The 18,090-nt window shown below is 39.7% G+C and overlaps 1 protein-coding gene across 1 annotated transcript; it reads left to right on the top strand.

The window, feature by feature from the left end:
• Window positions 1-1,291: 1,291 nt before the first annotated feature.
• On the top strand, window positions 1,292-16,610 carry tspan3 (tetraspanin 3). The gene is made up of 7 exons (XM_003226379.4): window positions 1,292-1,481; window positions 11,291-11,482; window positions 12,567-12,641; window positions 13,195-13,296; window positions 13,995-14,147; window positions 14,258-14,341; window positions 15,773-16,610. The coding sequence occupies exons 1-7, from the start codon at window positions 1,419-1,421 to the stop codon at window positions 15,863-15,865; spliced, it is 762 nt and encodes a 253-aa protein (XP_003226427.1). The 5' UTR covers window positions 1,292-1,418; the 3' UTR covers window positions 15,866-16,610.
• The last annotated feature ends 1,480 nt before the right edge of the window (window positions 16,611-18,090 follow it).

The raw sequence follows: 18,090 nt of genomic DNA, 5'->3' as shown, positions 1-18,090 counted from the left end.
CCCGTTGGGGAAATGGTGGCGGGGTATAAATAAAGTTTTATTATTATTATTATTATTATGTTTTAATTGTTTTGTTTTTATAGTATATTTGTTGCTGGCCCTCGTGGCAGAATGTAAGCCGCTCTGAGTCCCCTCGGGGAGAAGGGCGGGGTATAAATGCATGTAATAAATAAATAATAAATAAATAGGGTTGTTGTATGTCTTTCGGGCTGTGTGGCCATGTTCCAGAAGCATTCTCTCCTGACGTTTCGCCCACATCTATGGCAGGCATCCTCAGAGGTTGTGAGGTATGGAGAAAACTAAGCAAAGAGGTTAATATATATCTGTGGAAAGTCTAGGGTGAGAGAGGTCAGTGTGAATGTTGTGTAGTTAATCGCTTTAATTAGCATTGAAAAGTTTATCTGCTGTCTTCTTCCTGCCTCTGGGGCATCCTTTGTTTAGAGTCGTTAACTGCCCTTGGTTGATTCATGTCTGGAAATCCTCTGTTTTCAGAGTATTGCTTTTTATTTACTGTTCTGACTTTTGAGTTTTTTAATACTGGTAGCCAGATTTTGTTCATTTTCATGGTTTCTTCCTTTCTGTTGAAGTTGTCCACATGCTTGTGGGTTTCAATGGCTTCTCTGTGTAGTCTGACATGATAGTTCTTAGAATGGTCCAGCATTTTTGTGTTCTCAAATAGTATTCTGTGTCCAGGCTGGTTCATCAAATGCTCTGCTATGGCTGATTTCTCTGGTTGAATTAGTCTGCAGTGCCTTTCATGTTCTTTGACTCTTGTTTGGGCAATGCTGCGTTTGGTGGTCCCTATGTAGACTTGTCCACAGCTGCATGGTATCCGGTAGACTCCTGCAGAAGAGAGAGGATTTTATATACATATATATTTATTTTACATATATATTTATTTTATATACATATATATATATATACATATATATATGTATATAAAATAAAGAACAACACTCAGAAAGCAGGAATTCCTAGTCTCCAGGGTAGCAGAAAAAAAAGCTTGCTCCCTCCTCCTTATTCCGTAGGTGTGTTTTTGTCCATGTTAAAATCCTATTGTGTTAATTTTGGCCAGTGTGAGCTCTCCCAGCCTCTTGTTTTTGTCCTTGTTGCAATCCCATTGTGTTAATTTTGGCTCTCCCAGCCTGTGTTGACCGCTCCAGTCCTCCTGGGTGGAGCCATCTTGGATGATGCGCATCACGTGACGAAGCCTCGCCGTCAGGTGACGCGCCCGGCGGCCATCTTAGCCTCCCCTCTCTGATGTCAACAAGTGACGCGGCCGGGCGGCCATTTTGGAACCCTCCCCTTCTTTCAGGAGGCGGAGCCGCGAGGCGAGGTCCAGCTGGCCAGGGCGGAGTGGCGGCGGAAAGCGGCCTCGGGGGCGGCGGCGTGGCGGCGGGGAGGCCAGCGGAGCAGCCATGGGGCAGTGCGGCATCACCTCCTCCAAGACCGTCCTCGTCTTCCTCAACCTCATCTTCTGGGTGAGCAAGGCCTACTAGGCCTCATTCTCCTTGTCCTGAATGGATGGAGACTGAGCCGACTGGGGCCCTCCAGGGGTTTTGGACTTCAACTCCCCCAATTCCTCACAGCCTCAGGCCCCTTCCTTTTCCCCCTCAGCCGCTTAAGCGGCTGAGGGGGAAAAGGAAGGGGCCTGAGGCTGTGAGGAATTGGGGGAGTTGAAGTCCAAAACCCCCCTGGAGGGCCCCAGTTGGCCCAGACCTGCTTTATAACCATCCCTAATACAAGACCTTCCTCTTCGTGCTTTACATCATATTAAATGGGGGACGATGCCTGGCTTGACAGCAGTGTGTGCGAAAAAGACCTTGGAGTCGTCGTGGACAACAAGTTAAACATGAGCCAACAATGTGATGCGGCAGCGCCTTTTACCTTTGTCAACTCGATATAGACACAGGGTCTATTCCCATCCCAATTTGCACTTCCAGAATTTGCAGCACTTTATCAGTCACCTTGTGTTTACAATATTTATATGGTGCACCTTACCCAGTCTACTTTTACAATCTCTCAGTTTTAATCCATGTTTTTATTAGTTCTTGTTTTTTATTGGCTAATGTTTTTTTTTTTATTGTGCAAGTTGTTGTCTATTGCTGTGTTTTATACTGCTACTGTTTTTATTCGGGCTTGGCCCCATGTAAGCCGCCCTGAGTCCCCTCCGGGGAGATAGAGGCGGGGTATAAAAATAAAGTTATTATTATTATTATTATTATTAAAAAAGCCAATGGGATTCTGGCCTGCATCAATAGGGGTATAGCGTCTAGATCAGGGGTCCCCAAACTAAGACCCCAAACTCCAAGGCCATTTACCTGGCCCCCGCCCTCAGTTTTAGATTGAGGCTCGTCCAAAGTCAGAAATGACTTGAAGGCACACGACAATCCTACTTGAATATCTCATTGGCCAAAAGCAGGTCCACTTCCCACTGAAATCCTGATAAGTTTACAGTATGTTGGTTAAAATTGTTTTTATTTATAAATGTTGTAGTGTTCTTTCATTTACTAATATTGTAAATGAAATATTGTAAATGAATAATATGGTAATAATATTATATATTGTGTACACATATAATATTGATAATAATATTATAATGTACAGCTTAAAAAGCCAATGGGATTCTGGCCTGCATCAATAGGGGTATAGCGTCTAGATCAGGGCTCCCCAAACTAAGGCCCGGGGGCCGGATGCGGCCCTCCAAGGCCATTTACCTGGCCCCCGCCCTCAGTTTTAGATTGAGGCTCGTCCAAAGTCAGAAATGACTTGAAGGCACACGACAATCCTACTTGAATATCTCATTGGCCAAAATGAGGTCCACTTCCCACTGAAATCCTGATAAGTTTACAGTATGTTGGTTAAAATTGTTTTTATTTATAAATGTTGTAGTGTTCTTTCATTTACTAATATTGTAAATGAAATATTGTAAATGAATAATATGGTAATAATATTATATATTGTGTACACATATAATATTGATAATAATATTATAATGTACAGCTAAAAAAGCCAATGGGATTCTGGCCTGCATCAATAGGGGTATAGCGTCTAGATCAGGGCTCCCCAAACTAAGGCCCGGGGGCCGGATGCGGCCCTCCAAGGCCATTTACCTGGCCCCCGCCCTCAGTTTTAGATTGAGGCTCGTCCAAAGTCTGAAATGACTTGAAGGCACACGACAATCCTACTTGAATATCTCATTGGCCAAAAGCAGGTCCACTTCCCACTGAAATCCTGATAAGTTTACAGTATGTTGGTTAAAATTGTTTTTATTTATAAATGTTGTAGTGTTCTTTCATTTACTAATATTGTAAATGAAATATTGTAAATGAATAATATGGTAATAATATTATATATTGTGTACACATATAATATTGATAATAATATTATAATGTACAGCTAAAAAAGCCAATGGGATTCTGGCCTGCATCAATAGGGGTATAGCGTCTAGATCAGGGGTCCCCAAACTAAGGCCCGGGGGCCGGATGCGGCCCTCCAAGGCCATTTACCTGGGCCCCGCCCTCAGTTTTAGATTGAGGCTCGTCCAAAGTCTGAAATGACTTGAAGGCACACGACAATCCTACTTGAATATCTCATTGGCCAAAAGCAGGTCCACTTCCCACTGAAATCCTAATACGTTTACAGTATGTTGGTTAAAATTGTTTTTATTTATAAATATTGTAGTGTTCTTTCATTTACTAATATTGTAAATGAAATATTGTAAATGAATAATATGGTAATAATATTATATATTGTGTACACATATAATATTGATAATAATATTATAATGTAATACAATATAATATTTATTTATTTATTACAGTATTTCTACCTCACCCTTCTCACCCAATAGCGGACTCAGGGTGGCTAATAATAATAATACAATATAATGATATTGTATAACATAATAATATTAATTATATATTAAATATTAAATGTAATAGTACTAATAATATTATGGTATAGTGGAATATAGTAATATATAATGCTAATTTTTTTGTACTACAAATAAGACATGAGCAGTGTGCATAGGAATTTGTTTGTATTTTTTTTTTTCAAATGATAATTCGGCCCCTCAACAATCTGAGGGACCATGAATCGGCCCTCCACTTAAAAGGTTTGAGGACCCCTGGTCTAGATCCAGGGAAGTCATGCTCCCCCTCTATTCTGCCTTGGTCAGACCACACCTGGAATCACACTGTGTCCAATTTTGGGCACCGCAGTTGAAGGGAGATGTTGGCAAGCTGGAAAGCGTCCAGAGGAGGGCGACTAAAATGATTAAAGGTCTGGAGAACAAGCCCTATGAGGAGCGGCTTAAAGAGCTGGGCATGTTTAGCCTGCAAAAGAGAAGGCTGAGAGGAGACATGATAGCCATGTACAAATACGTGAAGGGAAGTCATAGGGAGGAGGGAGCAAGCTTGTTTTCTGCGGCCCTGCAGACCAGGACACGGAACAATGGCTTCAAACTACAGGAAAGGAGATTCCACCTGAACATCAGGAAGAGCTTCCTCACTATGAGAGCTGTTCGACAGTGGAACTCTTTCCCCTGAGCCGTGGTAGAGGCTCCTTCTTTGGAGGCTTTTAAACAGAGGCTGGATGGCCATCTCTCGGGGATGCTTTGAATGCGATTTCCTGCTTCTTAGCAGGGGGTTGGACTGGATGGCCCATGAGGTCTCTTCCAACTCTACTATTCTATGATTCTATGAAATGTCTACATCATATTTATAATATTTATAATAACAACCAATTCCTTCACAAGAGAGGAATTCCTAATCAAGAATGGGCAAGGATATGGAGTGTGCAGCTATTAAAAAAAATATCTCCATAAGAATGAAGAAAAACTATCTGCAGGAAAGTCAAGACCTGGTTATGGGACCAGGCCTTCGATTAATAACAGCAGCATCAATTATTACCATCCTAGAATTCAATGACAGACCAGTTATCAGACTCAAAATGCGCCAATTGTGTATTTACAGTAGAGTCTCGCTTATTTATTTATTTACACTATTTATATTCCGCCCTTCTCACCCCGAAGGGGACTCAGGGCGGATCACATAACACATAACATTCAATGCCTTAACATAGAACAAGAACAAGACAAACACGGGGCTCTGAGCTGGCCTCAAACTCATGACCTCCTGGTCAGAGTGATCCTTTGCAGCTGGTTGCTCAACAGCCTGCGCCACAGCCCGGCCCCACTTATCCAACATAAATGGGCCAGTAGCACGTTGGGTAAGCAAATACATTGGATAACAAAGAGAGAGTAAAGAGAAGCCTATTAAACATCAAATTAGGTGATGGTTTTACAAATTAAGCACCAAAACATCATGTTATACAACAAATTTGACAGAAAAGGTAGTTCAATACGCAGTAATGCTATACAGTAATTACTGTATTTACGAATTTAGCACCAAAATATCACAATGTATTGAAAACATTGACTACAAAAATGCGTTGGATAATCCAGAATGTTGGATAAGCGAATGTTGGATAATTGAGACTCTACTGTATATGTATATTTTTTATCAATGTTTAATGTATTTAATTTTAACTGATTGAATTGCCTGTAACATTTTTTAATTGTGTTTTATTGTAAGTCGAAGCTGGGGCTAACAACAGGAGCTCATCCTGCTCCCCGGATTTGAACCGCTGACCTTTCGGTCAGAAGGTTCAGCAGCTTAGCAGTATAACCTGCTGCATCACCAGGAACTCTCAAGGGGGGTGGTATCTAACCCTTATTAAACTATTATTGTTATTGATGTTGTTGTTATTGTATAATACAATGATAATGTAAAGACACTAGCAATAATAATACAATAATGATAATGCAAATACACAGATAATAAAAACGTAATAATAAATAACATTTATGTATTTATTTACCATATTTGTGCCCCTGTCCTTCTCACCCTGGAGGGGACCTTACAACAGGCTGCGATTCGATGCCATACACACACATGTTAAAATAAACAGTTACAATGAAAACCAAGCAATTAAAACATAAATTATTAAAACAACAATTAAGGTCACACCATCCAAATCATAATTTAGGGCCGTTCCATTTGTCAATTACATTGATCCGTAGAGTCACATATTGCACTGCTCCAATTGCTTTTCAAAGGCTTGGTTCCAAAGCCACATCTTGGTTTTTTCCTAATGGTCAGGAGAGAAGGGGCTGATCTGATCTCCCTGGAGAGGGAGTCCCAGAGCCAAGGGGCCACCACTGAGAAGGCCCTGTCTTGTCGCAGCAGAGTATTACTTGATTAAACCACCTGGATGAAATTTATACTATGGCTGGATGTCCATCTGTCGGGGGTGCTTTGATTGTGTCTTCCTGAATGGCAGAAGAGAGTTGGACTGGATGGCCCTTCCAACTCTTATGATTCTATGGGGGGTGGGGACTGATTGGGGCCAAAAACCTACCCGTGGCTGAGGTAGGGAAGAAGGCCTGTTTCAGACCAATATGGAGCAGGCTTGCGTCATGATGTGGTCATCATTGGGGAGGATTTAATTAAAAAGCATGAGCTCAGATGTGTTTTGAGTACAGCGCCTTCTTTTGAGGCCCCATTATCCTTCCCTTGTGACCTTGCTTCCCCCTTCTGTCCCCCAAAACTGTAGCCTTTTAAAAGCAGAGCTTTCATTGAGCCGAAAGGCAGAAGTTGGAGAGACTGGTCCTTATGGAAGGTGCATCTACATTCCAGCAACCTTTGGTGCCTCCTGAAAGCAGATCAGCCCTCCCGGGGCTTTCATCTGGCTCCCAAATGTGTGATGCATGTTGGTGGGTGGGGCAGAAAGTAATGGGACATTTTTCATTAAATGAAGGCTCTCAGCTTCCAGGATTGCAATGTCAGGTCCGAAAGGAGGTCACTGAAACAGAGCACAAAGGCGGCCCAAAATAGCTGCATATCCTGCTAATGAAATCAATTTTCTTCCAGTTAACGGATGTCTGGATTTGAAGCCATGCGCTGCCATGAAGTTACTGCAGTACTTGTTTTTAAAAAGTACTCTTGATCTTTAAATGAGTTGCTTTATTAAGAATAGATATGGATTTGTACAGAGGAGAGATTAAGAGAGGAGGTGCGGTCGATTTTTGGAATGTTTCTCACACAATGTCAGGGAGCTCATTTAGAATATTTACATGTTGTGGGTATTAAATTGCATTAGTTTTATTCCATATTGTGAACTGCTTTACCTCTCAATTTAGATTTGTGCGTGTGTGTATACATACACATATATATGAGGCAACTTACAAACAGAAGAAACAAAAATGGTTGGGTAAGAGATGTGGGATTACAGCAAATATAGATCAAATTATTCCTCGGTTTGTTTCATTTGGCCCATGTATGCAACATATATTAATTATTTCTCAAGTATCTGTAGCCATTCTCTTTTAAAGATTACTTTTAAAGATTAGCATCTTACTGGTGTATTAAAATGGTGTTCGTAGGTAAGTGGAGCAATGTTTAACCCAACATCTATGGCAGTGGTTCTCAACCTTACCAGCTGTTAGGATTTCTGGGAGTTGAAGGCCAAAACATCTGGGGACTCACAGGTTGAGAACCACTGGTGTATGGGATACAGAGAAATGGACATAAAACCATTTACCTGAGACCAGTAAAACCTGGCTTACGTAAATGGAGCTGTATTTAGGAATATGATAGATACAGTTCGTCCTTTCTGAGCAGATGTGTTAGAGCTCCAGTTATTGTAAAACCAGGTGCATTATCCCACTGGTTAAAAATATTTGGCTTTTGAAGGGTTGGAAGATTGTGGTAATGCAATAGTGTAAACAGAAATAGCATTGCTACAAATAGCACTTCTAAAAAGACCTGTTGTTACTTCAAGGCTCTTAAGTGTAACATAGTATTCCCTGTGGTAGACCTCTTGAAAGTTTTTTTTTTCATTTGGAATGATAATGTGACATTTATGGATTTATAATGTCTATTTGATAATTTGAAAATGACTGTAATATTGTGAGCAGTTGGCAGCCAACTATAGAGTTGGAAGTAAACAATGCATCAATGGTATATGGTAGAACAACAAACGTTAATTTGTAGCACTTAATCAAGATTAAATGAGTTAATGACTTAATCCTGGGGAAATTGAGTGTTCTAATTACTGGCTGTAGCATCACCATGTGAGGCGTAAATTAAAAACAAAACAGGTTTGTTCCATCATGGGGCCAAAACTCCCATCCTGGAAGTATTTTTTAAAAATATTTGGCAGGATGATGCTGTGCTCAACTAAAACAGTTATAACCTTGATGTTACTTCTGTCAGTAGCAAGTCACAAGTCTGGTCTTGAGACTGAAGCTGGACTATATAATCCAGTTCAAAGCAGATAATCTGGATTCAGAAATTGGATTATATAGCAGTGTAGATGGGGCCTTACTAGTTTTCTTTCGAGATGATCAGGGTAATGTTTTTAGCACTTTCTTGTACTAAGAGGGCATTTCAGCTGCCATTTATTATCCATCTTCTGGTGCAAAGCCTCTTAAATTGCTATCTTGCTTATCTTATATTGCTATTTTCATGCAGCATTTGAGTCACACGCACACTCTTGTTTTACTCCAATTAGTGCCTATAGTAAAGACAAGTTCTCTATGATTGCCGATTTCTTGGCTCTTTAGTGAAAACATTCGAGATGAGATTTGTGCTTTTGCAAAAAGCAGAAATGTATGAACACACACTGAAACACTCTTGCTCTGTTTTTAGGCTGTTAAGGTGATTTCGGAACTAATTAGATGGCAGTTCATAACGGGAAGTCATTTGAAGGTTTCTAAATATAAGTAAGTCAAATATGATAGGGTGATTTGGATATTGCCCATTCATAGTTACAAGAAGTTGCCTTGGTGCCCTTAAGAACTGAAGATAGTTTAAAGATTTGTGAAGGATAACAAAGCGGGACTTTAAATAGAAAATGCCTTTACATAACCTTACATCAGAACAGGGATGCTGGCAGTGAGCATATCTAGAGAGGCAAGAGAAACAAACGTTGAAGAACTATGGGATTCTGGTTTTTCTTTTATGCTGCCTATTTTTGGTATGAGAAAGATAAAGGCCAGTATTGCTTCCAGGTCTACGTTGAGATAAAGGTGTTGCTTTTGGAATCTAATTCTCAGAATTTTAGAAATGCAGTTAACCAAGAATATCTATTACCTGGTTTTTATATTTTTAGAACAAGTGAAAAATGTTTCATATCACATTAATTACCTTTGCTGGTTTTTTTATGGTTTTTTTTTTTAGCAATGGGACATACCAAATTATTTACAGGTTTGTCCTTTGTGTTAAGGTTGTTGCATTCAGGTAATGCAGGTATTTATTTTGAGAGTGGAAAGGCAGAGATTAGCATGTCATGCCGAACGACAGCACCCTGATACCACCAAAAATCTTAGTATTCCGTATCTTCACAGCATGCCAATCCATTTTTCTTTCCATATAGGAGAACCAGAGTATGTAAATGGCTTACGATAATTATTCATTTCATCTGCTGTTGTGTTAATTGATGAAAGCTCTGATGTAGGAAGGAGTACTGGACCTAAAGGAAAGACAAAATGATGTATTCCTATATAACAGTGGTTCTCAACCTGTGAGTCACCAGGTGTTTTGGCCTACAACTCCCAGAAAGCCCAGCCAGTTTACCAGCTGTTAGGATTTCTGGGAGTTGAAGGCCAAAACGTCTGGAGACCCACAGGTTGAGAACCACCGCTGTATAATAATAATTATTTTTATTTTATTTGTTTCTCGCCCCTTCTCGTATCACACAATAGCTTTGAAATTTGCTTTTCTAAGTTGAGTGAAGTAATACAAGAACAACCATCTAATTATCCAAATTTGGTCTGTTCTGCTGAGATTCGCCTTTGCCTTTTTGCTAGATCAGCCCATTTATTTTTAGAAAATTGGATCATGCGCCCCTCCAGAAATATTTGTCAGCGTACATGAGCTTAGTGTTTTTGGATCTGCGTCAGCTCAATTTAGTCTCAGTAAAAATTTCACACAACACCATGACCCATGCTTCACAGCAACCCTTGAAATTGAAAACATAAGTAATCAATGGAACTGAGAGCTTCTCACAAAACGTACTTGAAGTTTTTCTTTTAAAAATGCTGGCTCTTTCTTTGTCCTTCATACAAATGAAACCAAAGATTGTAAAAGGCTACCACAAACTCTCTAAAACATTTAGCACATTCTTTAATATCTGGTGTATTCGTGCATAAGTGCTGCTAATTTCTTGCTTCAGCATACCACATTAAACATAGTGCTGCACAGATGATCAGAACAAGATAAAGTTCATTAGTACCTGAACCTATGAATTATTACTAGGATTGAAACTTGAGAGTGAAGCTAATGTTCTCATGTTCCCTTCAGAACTGAACAAGTGTAATTTGAACACTGTTTTAAAAAAGATGAGCCCCTCAGGCAGAATATTGAGTTGTAGTTGCTTGAAATGCCTCAATAAAAGTATTGATCTAAGAAGCTCTCTGGGTGCCTTTTTGTTTCATTGAAGCCTTGAGTTGCATATTTTTTATCTTGGAAAGAGCTTTCTTCAGCTTGGTGTGAGTTTCGTTCAAGGAATCTGTCAGTGCTGAAGAGTCAGTTCTGGCTCCATAGCAACACGACTCAGTGAATGCAAGAGAATGGAGGCATTGTTGGTGTTTTTTCCCCCCTACCTTTTTTGTTTTTCAATACCCTTTCAGACCCTTTTTTTAAAAAAACACAATATGTTTGTGTTGCTTTTTCTTGTCCCTTAGGGTCAAATGCATTTATGGATTGCAGTTCTTTTTGGTCCTGATCTTTCTATCCAGTTTTCTGGTCACGGTAGCTACACATTACCTCCAAGGTCAAAGGCAGAATGCCCCTGAATGCCAGGCATTGGCTGAAGAAAGGCAGTGGAAGAAGGGGAGGGCTTTTGTGTCTTGCATTTGGGCTTCCCAGAAACATCTGGTTGCTATTCTGAAGAAAACAGGATGCTAAACTAGACAGGACTTTGGTTTGATCCAGCTGGTTTCATTCTTTGTTCTTTAAAATGCTAATCTTGGCCTGGTGATGTGGCAGAAAAAGAAAAACCATCTGATTTTCAGACAAAACTATTTATGATTGCCTGGATTTGTCTAGCATTAAGTGCCACCCATGCTATAATGTCATTGTCTTGAGCCACCTTTCCCATCACAGTTTCTGACTTGGGGCAATTGCTGAACCAAAGACCAAAATACATTGTTGGTACATGTTTTTGTGGATGCCAACCCTCAAGGAAGCAGAAGGCTCTTTTGACCCTTTTTTTTTTCTTACAGGCAGCAGCTGGTATTTTGTGCTACGTCGGCGCATACGTCTTCATCACATACGATGATTACGATCACTTCTTTGAAGACGTTTACACATTGATCCCTGCCGTGGTCATCATCGCTGTGGGCACGCTCCTCTTCATCATAGGCCTCATTGGCTGCTGTGCCACAATCCGGGAAAGTCGCTGCGGTCTTGCAACGGTAAGTCTCTTGTGCCAGAAGAGCTCTGTATTTGATAAGCATTTCTTCACAATTTGAGAGACCCCCAAGAGTCACAGCAAATTTCAATCTCTCTGATAATAAAATTTCAATTAACAAAAAAGATTTCAGGCTAATAAAGCTCTTCATTTAGGGGACAGAAACCCACATAGATTACGAAGACATGAACTTAATTTAAAATCAGGATTTGTGTATGACAGAGCCATTAGAGCATTTTTTGTAGATAAGTATCCAGATCCTGTGTCTGATCTCAGAGGCAAGAAAGTTAGTGTTTGGATTGGAAGCTGCTAACAAATAAAAGGGTCAGTTTCACAGGAAGGGACTGGCAAAACCACCTCTTTAGTCTTCCTTGCCTGAGAAAACCTGATGAAATTTATGGACTCACTTCAAGTCAACAGTAGCAGGAAGGCATATATGTCCAAACAAATCCTGTCAGTTCTCTTGAAGTAGCATCCTTGTTCAAACTTTCCAGCGACAAGCTTTAATATATAAAGTGATGCAACATGAATAAATGTAGCTTCCTGCACTGTGAAAAAAGTTAACAAAGAGTCTATGGGTGTTTGCATCTTAAGACTCTAATAAAACAAGCACTCATTCCTGAAATACAGCCTGCAGAACATAACTAGCTTTTTTTTAAGAAAAGAAAAAAGAAAAATGTGATGACAAATCATGTCATAAATACAAGATTTAGCTGACCATTTTACTGGGACAAAGTGTGTTAAAATGAGTATAAGATTAATCTGCGTCCATTAAACAGGGATATTAGAATAATCTACATTAGCAGTGTGGTTGGACTGAAAGATATTCTATTACATTTACATGAAAGGAGCTTGAGTTACCATGGAGTGACTGCCAACACCTGGCTCTTGATCAGCTATTCTGGTCCCTTTGAACTAGAGTATTTGCTCCTCAAATTATTCAGGCAGATGCTCACACAATGGACATAGTCAATATTAACAGGGAGGTTTTTGTAATCATGTAATTGTGGTGTAACTAGGTAGTGCAAAACTTACATCTTTATAAAACCATGTATGTGGCCAACATGAAGTCATTTTTTCTCTTGCAGTTTGTGATCATCCTCTTACTGGTTTTCATTACTGAAGTTGTGGTCGTCGTCCTGGGTTACATCTACAGAGCAAAGGTAATTGTCTCTTCTAGAGTGCTGAAACAAACTGATGCTGCTAGGTGTGTTTACGCTTTGATACAGTTTACGTTTTGATATGCAAAATTGCAGAAGGATATCAGATTATAATTTTAGATACAAAAGTAAGAATGGCAGGCTTGCCAGAGAAAGTAATTAAAATCTTCAGAGAGAGAGAAAGAGAGCTTGCAGAAAAATAATGAGGTACGCCTAGAGTTGGATGACTGTGAATAATAGATTAGTACTGCCTTATAAAGTGTTCTTTTGTAGCTTTGTGCTTTTGTAACGTTCTTAATTAATACTCTGAACCAAGTTCCGAGTTACAACCTGAGTATAAACTCAGCATTTTAAAAGCCTCATGGAAAGACAACACTTGTGAAGGGAGCCCACGGATGAGATTCCTGAATTATTTCATCAAGCTAAAATTATGAGGCTCAGTTATATGTGAGAGCTGTTTTTGTCTATCCCAAACAATCAGGTCCTTAAAGGAAATTGTGTCTCTGAATGTACTTTCTGTCAACAATTGAAACCATCTTAATGTTTGTTCAAATAGGTGGAGTTTGAAGTTGATCACAGCATTAAGAAAGTATATGACACATACAATGGGACTAACCCGGATGCTGCCAGTCGTGCCATTGATTATGTCCAGAGGCAGGTGAGAGCCAGTGTAAACATTGTTGGTGCCAAACTAGGGGAAAGGCAAGACTCCAAGCCACAAGTACAGCTCTTTCATAGCAAATGGTCTTTTAATGTGCAGAGAAGCACTTTACCCAACAGACTTATGGAGGAAATCAGTCCTTTTCTGGTAGTTAGATACTGTCTAAAGCCATGGTCAGTAGATAACTATATGACAGTTTAGTCTCACTGGTCCCTTTGGATACTGTAATGGTGATAGTAGCATCCAACTTCTCCTGCCCTTTACTAGACCAGCTGGTAAAGTAGTTGCTGCCTGGGGCTAGAAAGAAAGCACTGGAAGAGTTGGTCTTGTTAAAGGTGCAAAATTTCTATCAGCCATAGAAGCTTTGATAGATTTAGTAAACTGTGGAGTACATTCATGGCTCCCAGTGATTGTGGCTCAACCCAGATAAGGGTCAGGGATGAAATGAAGCCCAAGGAAGTTTTGCTTCCATAAACTAAAATGCCGCTTGCTCTGTGGTAATGCAGGAAGATGAATGCAATGAACTGAGCAGTGACACATAAAAAACGTGTTGTTACAGCAAGTTAACAGAGGTAGTGATACTACAGATGTTGCAATGCCCAAATGAACTTTTGCACATCACTAAATATCTATCCTGGCATGAGCACATCTTGGATTTGCTCAATGTGATCTTCATCTTTCCTCTTCTTTTGCAGCTGCACTGCTGTGGGATCCACAACTACAGTGACTGGGAGACAACGAACTGGTTCAAAGAAGCCAAAAACCACAGTGTGCCCCTCAGCTGTTGCAAAGCCACCATCAGCAACTGCACGGGAAGCTTGAGTCGCCCTTTGGATCTTTACGCTGAGGTTAATATATCTGTTGAGACATCCCAGAAATGTAATGTTCATTATGAAAAAAGAGCTGACATATGAGAAGTTATTTCCATAACAAAACTGCTGACTCGTTTGTTTTTCAGGGATGTGAGGCTTTGGTTGTAAAGAAGCTGCAGGAGATTATGATGTACGTGATCTGGGCAGCGCTGGCATTTGCCGCCATCCAGGTAAAAGTCAAAGAACTCTGTGTCTACTTTCAGAGGTTTGAGTTCACACTCCCTTTTACTGAATTTAGAGGTGTCTTTCTTGTCTTTACCTGAGATATTGTTAGTCAGAATTGGCACATGCTCCCAGATATTAAGATACGTCATACAATATGTAATCCGCAAATATTTGTAGACTTGTCTACACTCTGTTGCTGTGTAAGCAGCTTATTGGGCTAAACACACCAAGAAATGTCAGAACAGAATGTCAACATGTCCTGACATAGTGACCCGACCAATTTGAAATAGTCAGGCACCAGCTCCAACTCTCAGAAGCCCTAGCCAGCTTGTTCTATAGTCAGGAATTCTGGGAGCTGAAGTCTAAAACACCTGGAGGGCCGCAGGTTGAAAAGGCTGAGTCTAGAGATAAATAAAGAGAGCAATCTAAATCAAATCTGCAAAACTTATACCCACAAAAGTGAACAGCTGACTGTTGTTTGCTCTGAACAAACTGGACTCCGGATGTTTTGCTAGGCTTTTCATCAGTTGACAGGATTTGTTCTATGCAACTCAGGCTTCACTGATAATAAGTCTGTGCAAACATCTCTAACTAGAAAATCAAGATTGCCAAAGCAAATAAAAAGAATTGCATTTCAAATGGTTATGATTATTGCATCCTGCTCCACAAATTAAACAAATTGGATGTGTTTTTAATCCTTGTTGTGTTGAGGTTTGAGTGGCTGAAGTACTGTTTACTTTTTATAAATCGGAAGCCCTGTTTAGATGTTCCTGCAGTAGTGGCCAACACCATTGTCCTTGCATGTCTCAGTACATTAAGTTGTGTGTTCATCACAATCCTAGGTTTATGAGCTGTTGGAAGAGAAATGAAAGAATCCTGATTCATAAGTGCACAGATTGGGTGTTGGACTAGATAACACTTGTAGTCTCTTCCAACTCATATTTCTATGATTCTGTCACAGATATGGGCAAACTTCGGCCCTCCAGGTGTTTTGGACTTCAACTCCCACAATTCCTACCGGCTGTTAGGAATTGTGCAAGTTGGAGTCCAAAACACCTGGAGGGCTGATGTTTGCCCATGCCTGTTTTATCAGATCATGACAACTTGGCAACAACTCTGTTGTAGACTTAATTCTAAGAACTAGGAGAAAATGAAGGACGTGGCAATACTTTTATGAATGAGAACACCAGAAATAAACAAGTGTAGATAGGAGTTCCTAGGACAGGCATGTGGCAACTTTGGACTTCCAACTCCCACAATTCCTAACAGCCGGTAATTGAAGTCCAAAACACCAGGAGGGTCAAAGTTTGCCCATGCCTGTCCTAAGAGAAGTCAGAGAGGCTCTTGCTGAAGCAATATGGCATGAAATCCACCTGTGTGATGGATACTTCCTGCAAATGACGCTCCTGTTTACACGGTTTATTTCCTCCCCGCAGCTGCTGGGTATGCTGTGTGCCTGCATTGTCCTCTGCCGGAGGAGTCGGGATCCCGCTTACGAGCTGCTCATCACTGGAGGAACCTATGCGTAGAAAGCGCAATCCTAAGCTTGAATCCCATTCTTTCCTCTGCGCCAGAAAGGGGGCTTGGCCGGGTCAGCTGCATCCATCGGTTGTTGTCTCGCCAACTTTGGCAAAAAAGCACACGTTTCCTAAGCCAGGACAGCTCAGTGCACACACTGGTGATGGGCAAAAAGCTTGGCTTTTAATACCCCCCTAATTACTGTGGCACCCACCCCCCACTCTTTTAGCCAGATTTCCACATATCTGTACATGTTAGTGACCAAGTAAATGCTATTTTTGGAACCGTTTACCAGGAAAAGGCAACATAAACTAGAGACTTGCCTACACTTGGCAGGTTTCTGCTAGCTGTTTTACTGATTTGATTCATACATGGATATTTTGCAAAACCTTTCGTTTGTTTGGGGTTCTTTTATTTACTGCTTGCCCCTCACCAGTGTTTGTCTTTAAAAGAAAAAAAAAGCATTAAAATCAAGTCCCGAACACTACAAAATGACTACTAACCAAAATGTTAGAATCACAGGACTCCCTTCAATTTAAAAGGAACGAATCTTCCGTTAGTGTGTTAAGAGAAAGCAGGCTGGCTTTTTCAGAATTATAAACGTATGCACTACTGTTCTATAATGAATTTAAATTTTTTTTCTATGAAGAGGCTGTTCATGTGTTCAGTGGATTGTTATCCTAGAGTAGCAAAATAGTACGTGGAAGTGAAATGTAAATAGGAAACCCTGATGAAATAAATCTTCTGTACATCTCCCTCCAGACTAAACCTTGCTTGGTATTTGTATATGTATCCCTTTGAAACCTCTTTAAGAGGAGGAAGAAGAGAGAAAAGTTGGAAGTTACTGGGGTAAGTTCATCTGGATGGAGAAGAGCATTTTTGTCCTCCCAAGTCAGCAAGTCTGGCTTGGGTCTTGGGATTTGAGAGGTGTCTTCTTATTCTTTGTTGTGGTTGCCTTCTGGGCTTTCTTTCCCCATACAAGATGGCAGTTAAAAGCTGAATTTCCAGAGTTCTGCCTATTGCAGTAAGCAAGATATCTATGTGAAACATTATCCACTCATGGTAGAAAAGGCAAGTCTCAACCTTGCAATGCTTGTGAGCTAGGGGAACCTATTTTCGATAGACTTCCAAGTCAGTTACTAAATGCCTAGAGACAGACTCCATTGGTTTTTTTGAGTATTAACATGCTTAATTCTGGATTACTGTGAATGATTCTCATGCAGAAAGAAAGGCAACCTGATTTGATTCCCATAAATGAGTGGAAGGAGGCCTGAATGAGGTTGGAAGGTATAATAATAATACTGTATATACTCAAGTATAAGCCTAGTTTTTCAGCCCTTTTTTAAGACTGAAAAAGTCCCCCCCCCCCCCCCCCCGGCTTATACTTGGGTGAGGGTCCTGGTTAGCTTATATTTGGGTCAGTTTATACTCGAGAATATATGGTACATTTATTATTTTTCTCTATTGTTGCTACTATTACATTTATTTTACTCTATTTTTATTATTAATAATAATAATACATTTATTATTTCACTCTGATCTTATTATTATTGCATTTATTATTTTACTCTATTATCACATGTATTATTTTCCTATATTTATTATTATTATTATTACTACTACATGTATTATTTTACTCTATTATTATTAAAAGGATACATAAGCACATTTACATTGAAGAAGATGAGAATCATGATTTGATCAGAGTTGGACAGTCTTATCTTAAATTTGAGCTTTATGTCAATATTCAAAAACATTTAACCTACTGACGCCTCAATTAATGTAATTTTATTGGTATCTGTTTTTATTTCTGAAATTTACCACCCTCAGCTTATACTGGAGTCAATGTTTTCCCAGTTTTTTGTGGTAAAATTAGGTGCCTCGGCTTATATTCGGGTTGGCTTATACTGGAGTAAATAATAATAATAATAATAATAATAATAATAATAATAATAATAATAATAATAATAATAATAATAATCTTTATTTGTATTCCACCCTATCTCCCTAAGGGGACTTCCCAAAATATTTACACAAACAAGTCCTTGATATTGCTAGTTTTGCCATTTTCTCTTAACTGTCTTAATTGGAATGCTTTTTAAAAATATTTCTGCCGTGATTTATCTTTTCCTGGATTTATCCAGGTTAGATTTAGGATGCTGTTCTTTCAGTCCTACCGGCTGTTAGGAATTGTGGGAGTTGAAGTCCAAAACACTTAGAAGGAGGACCAAAGTTT

The sequence above is a fragment of the Anolis carolinensis genome, unplaced genomic scaffold (genome assembly GCF_035594765.1).
Source record: "Anolis carolinensis isolate JA03-04 unplaced genomic scaffold, rAnoCar3.1.pri scaffold_11, whole genome shotgun sequence".
Lineage (NCBI taxonomy): Eukaryota > Metazoa > Chordata > Lepidosauria > Squamata > Dactyloidae > Anolis > Anolis carolinensis.
The sequence above is the reverse complement of the archived record's forward strand: the minus strand, read 5'-3'. Positions and strand labels throughout refer to the sequence as shown.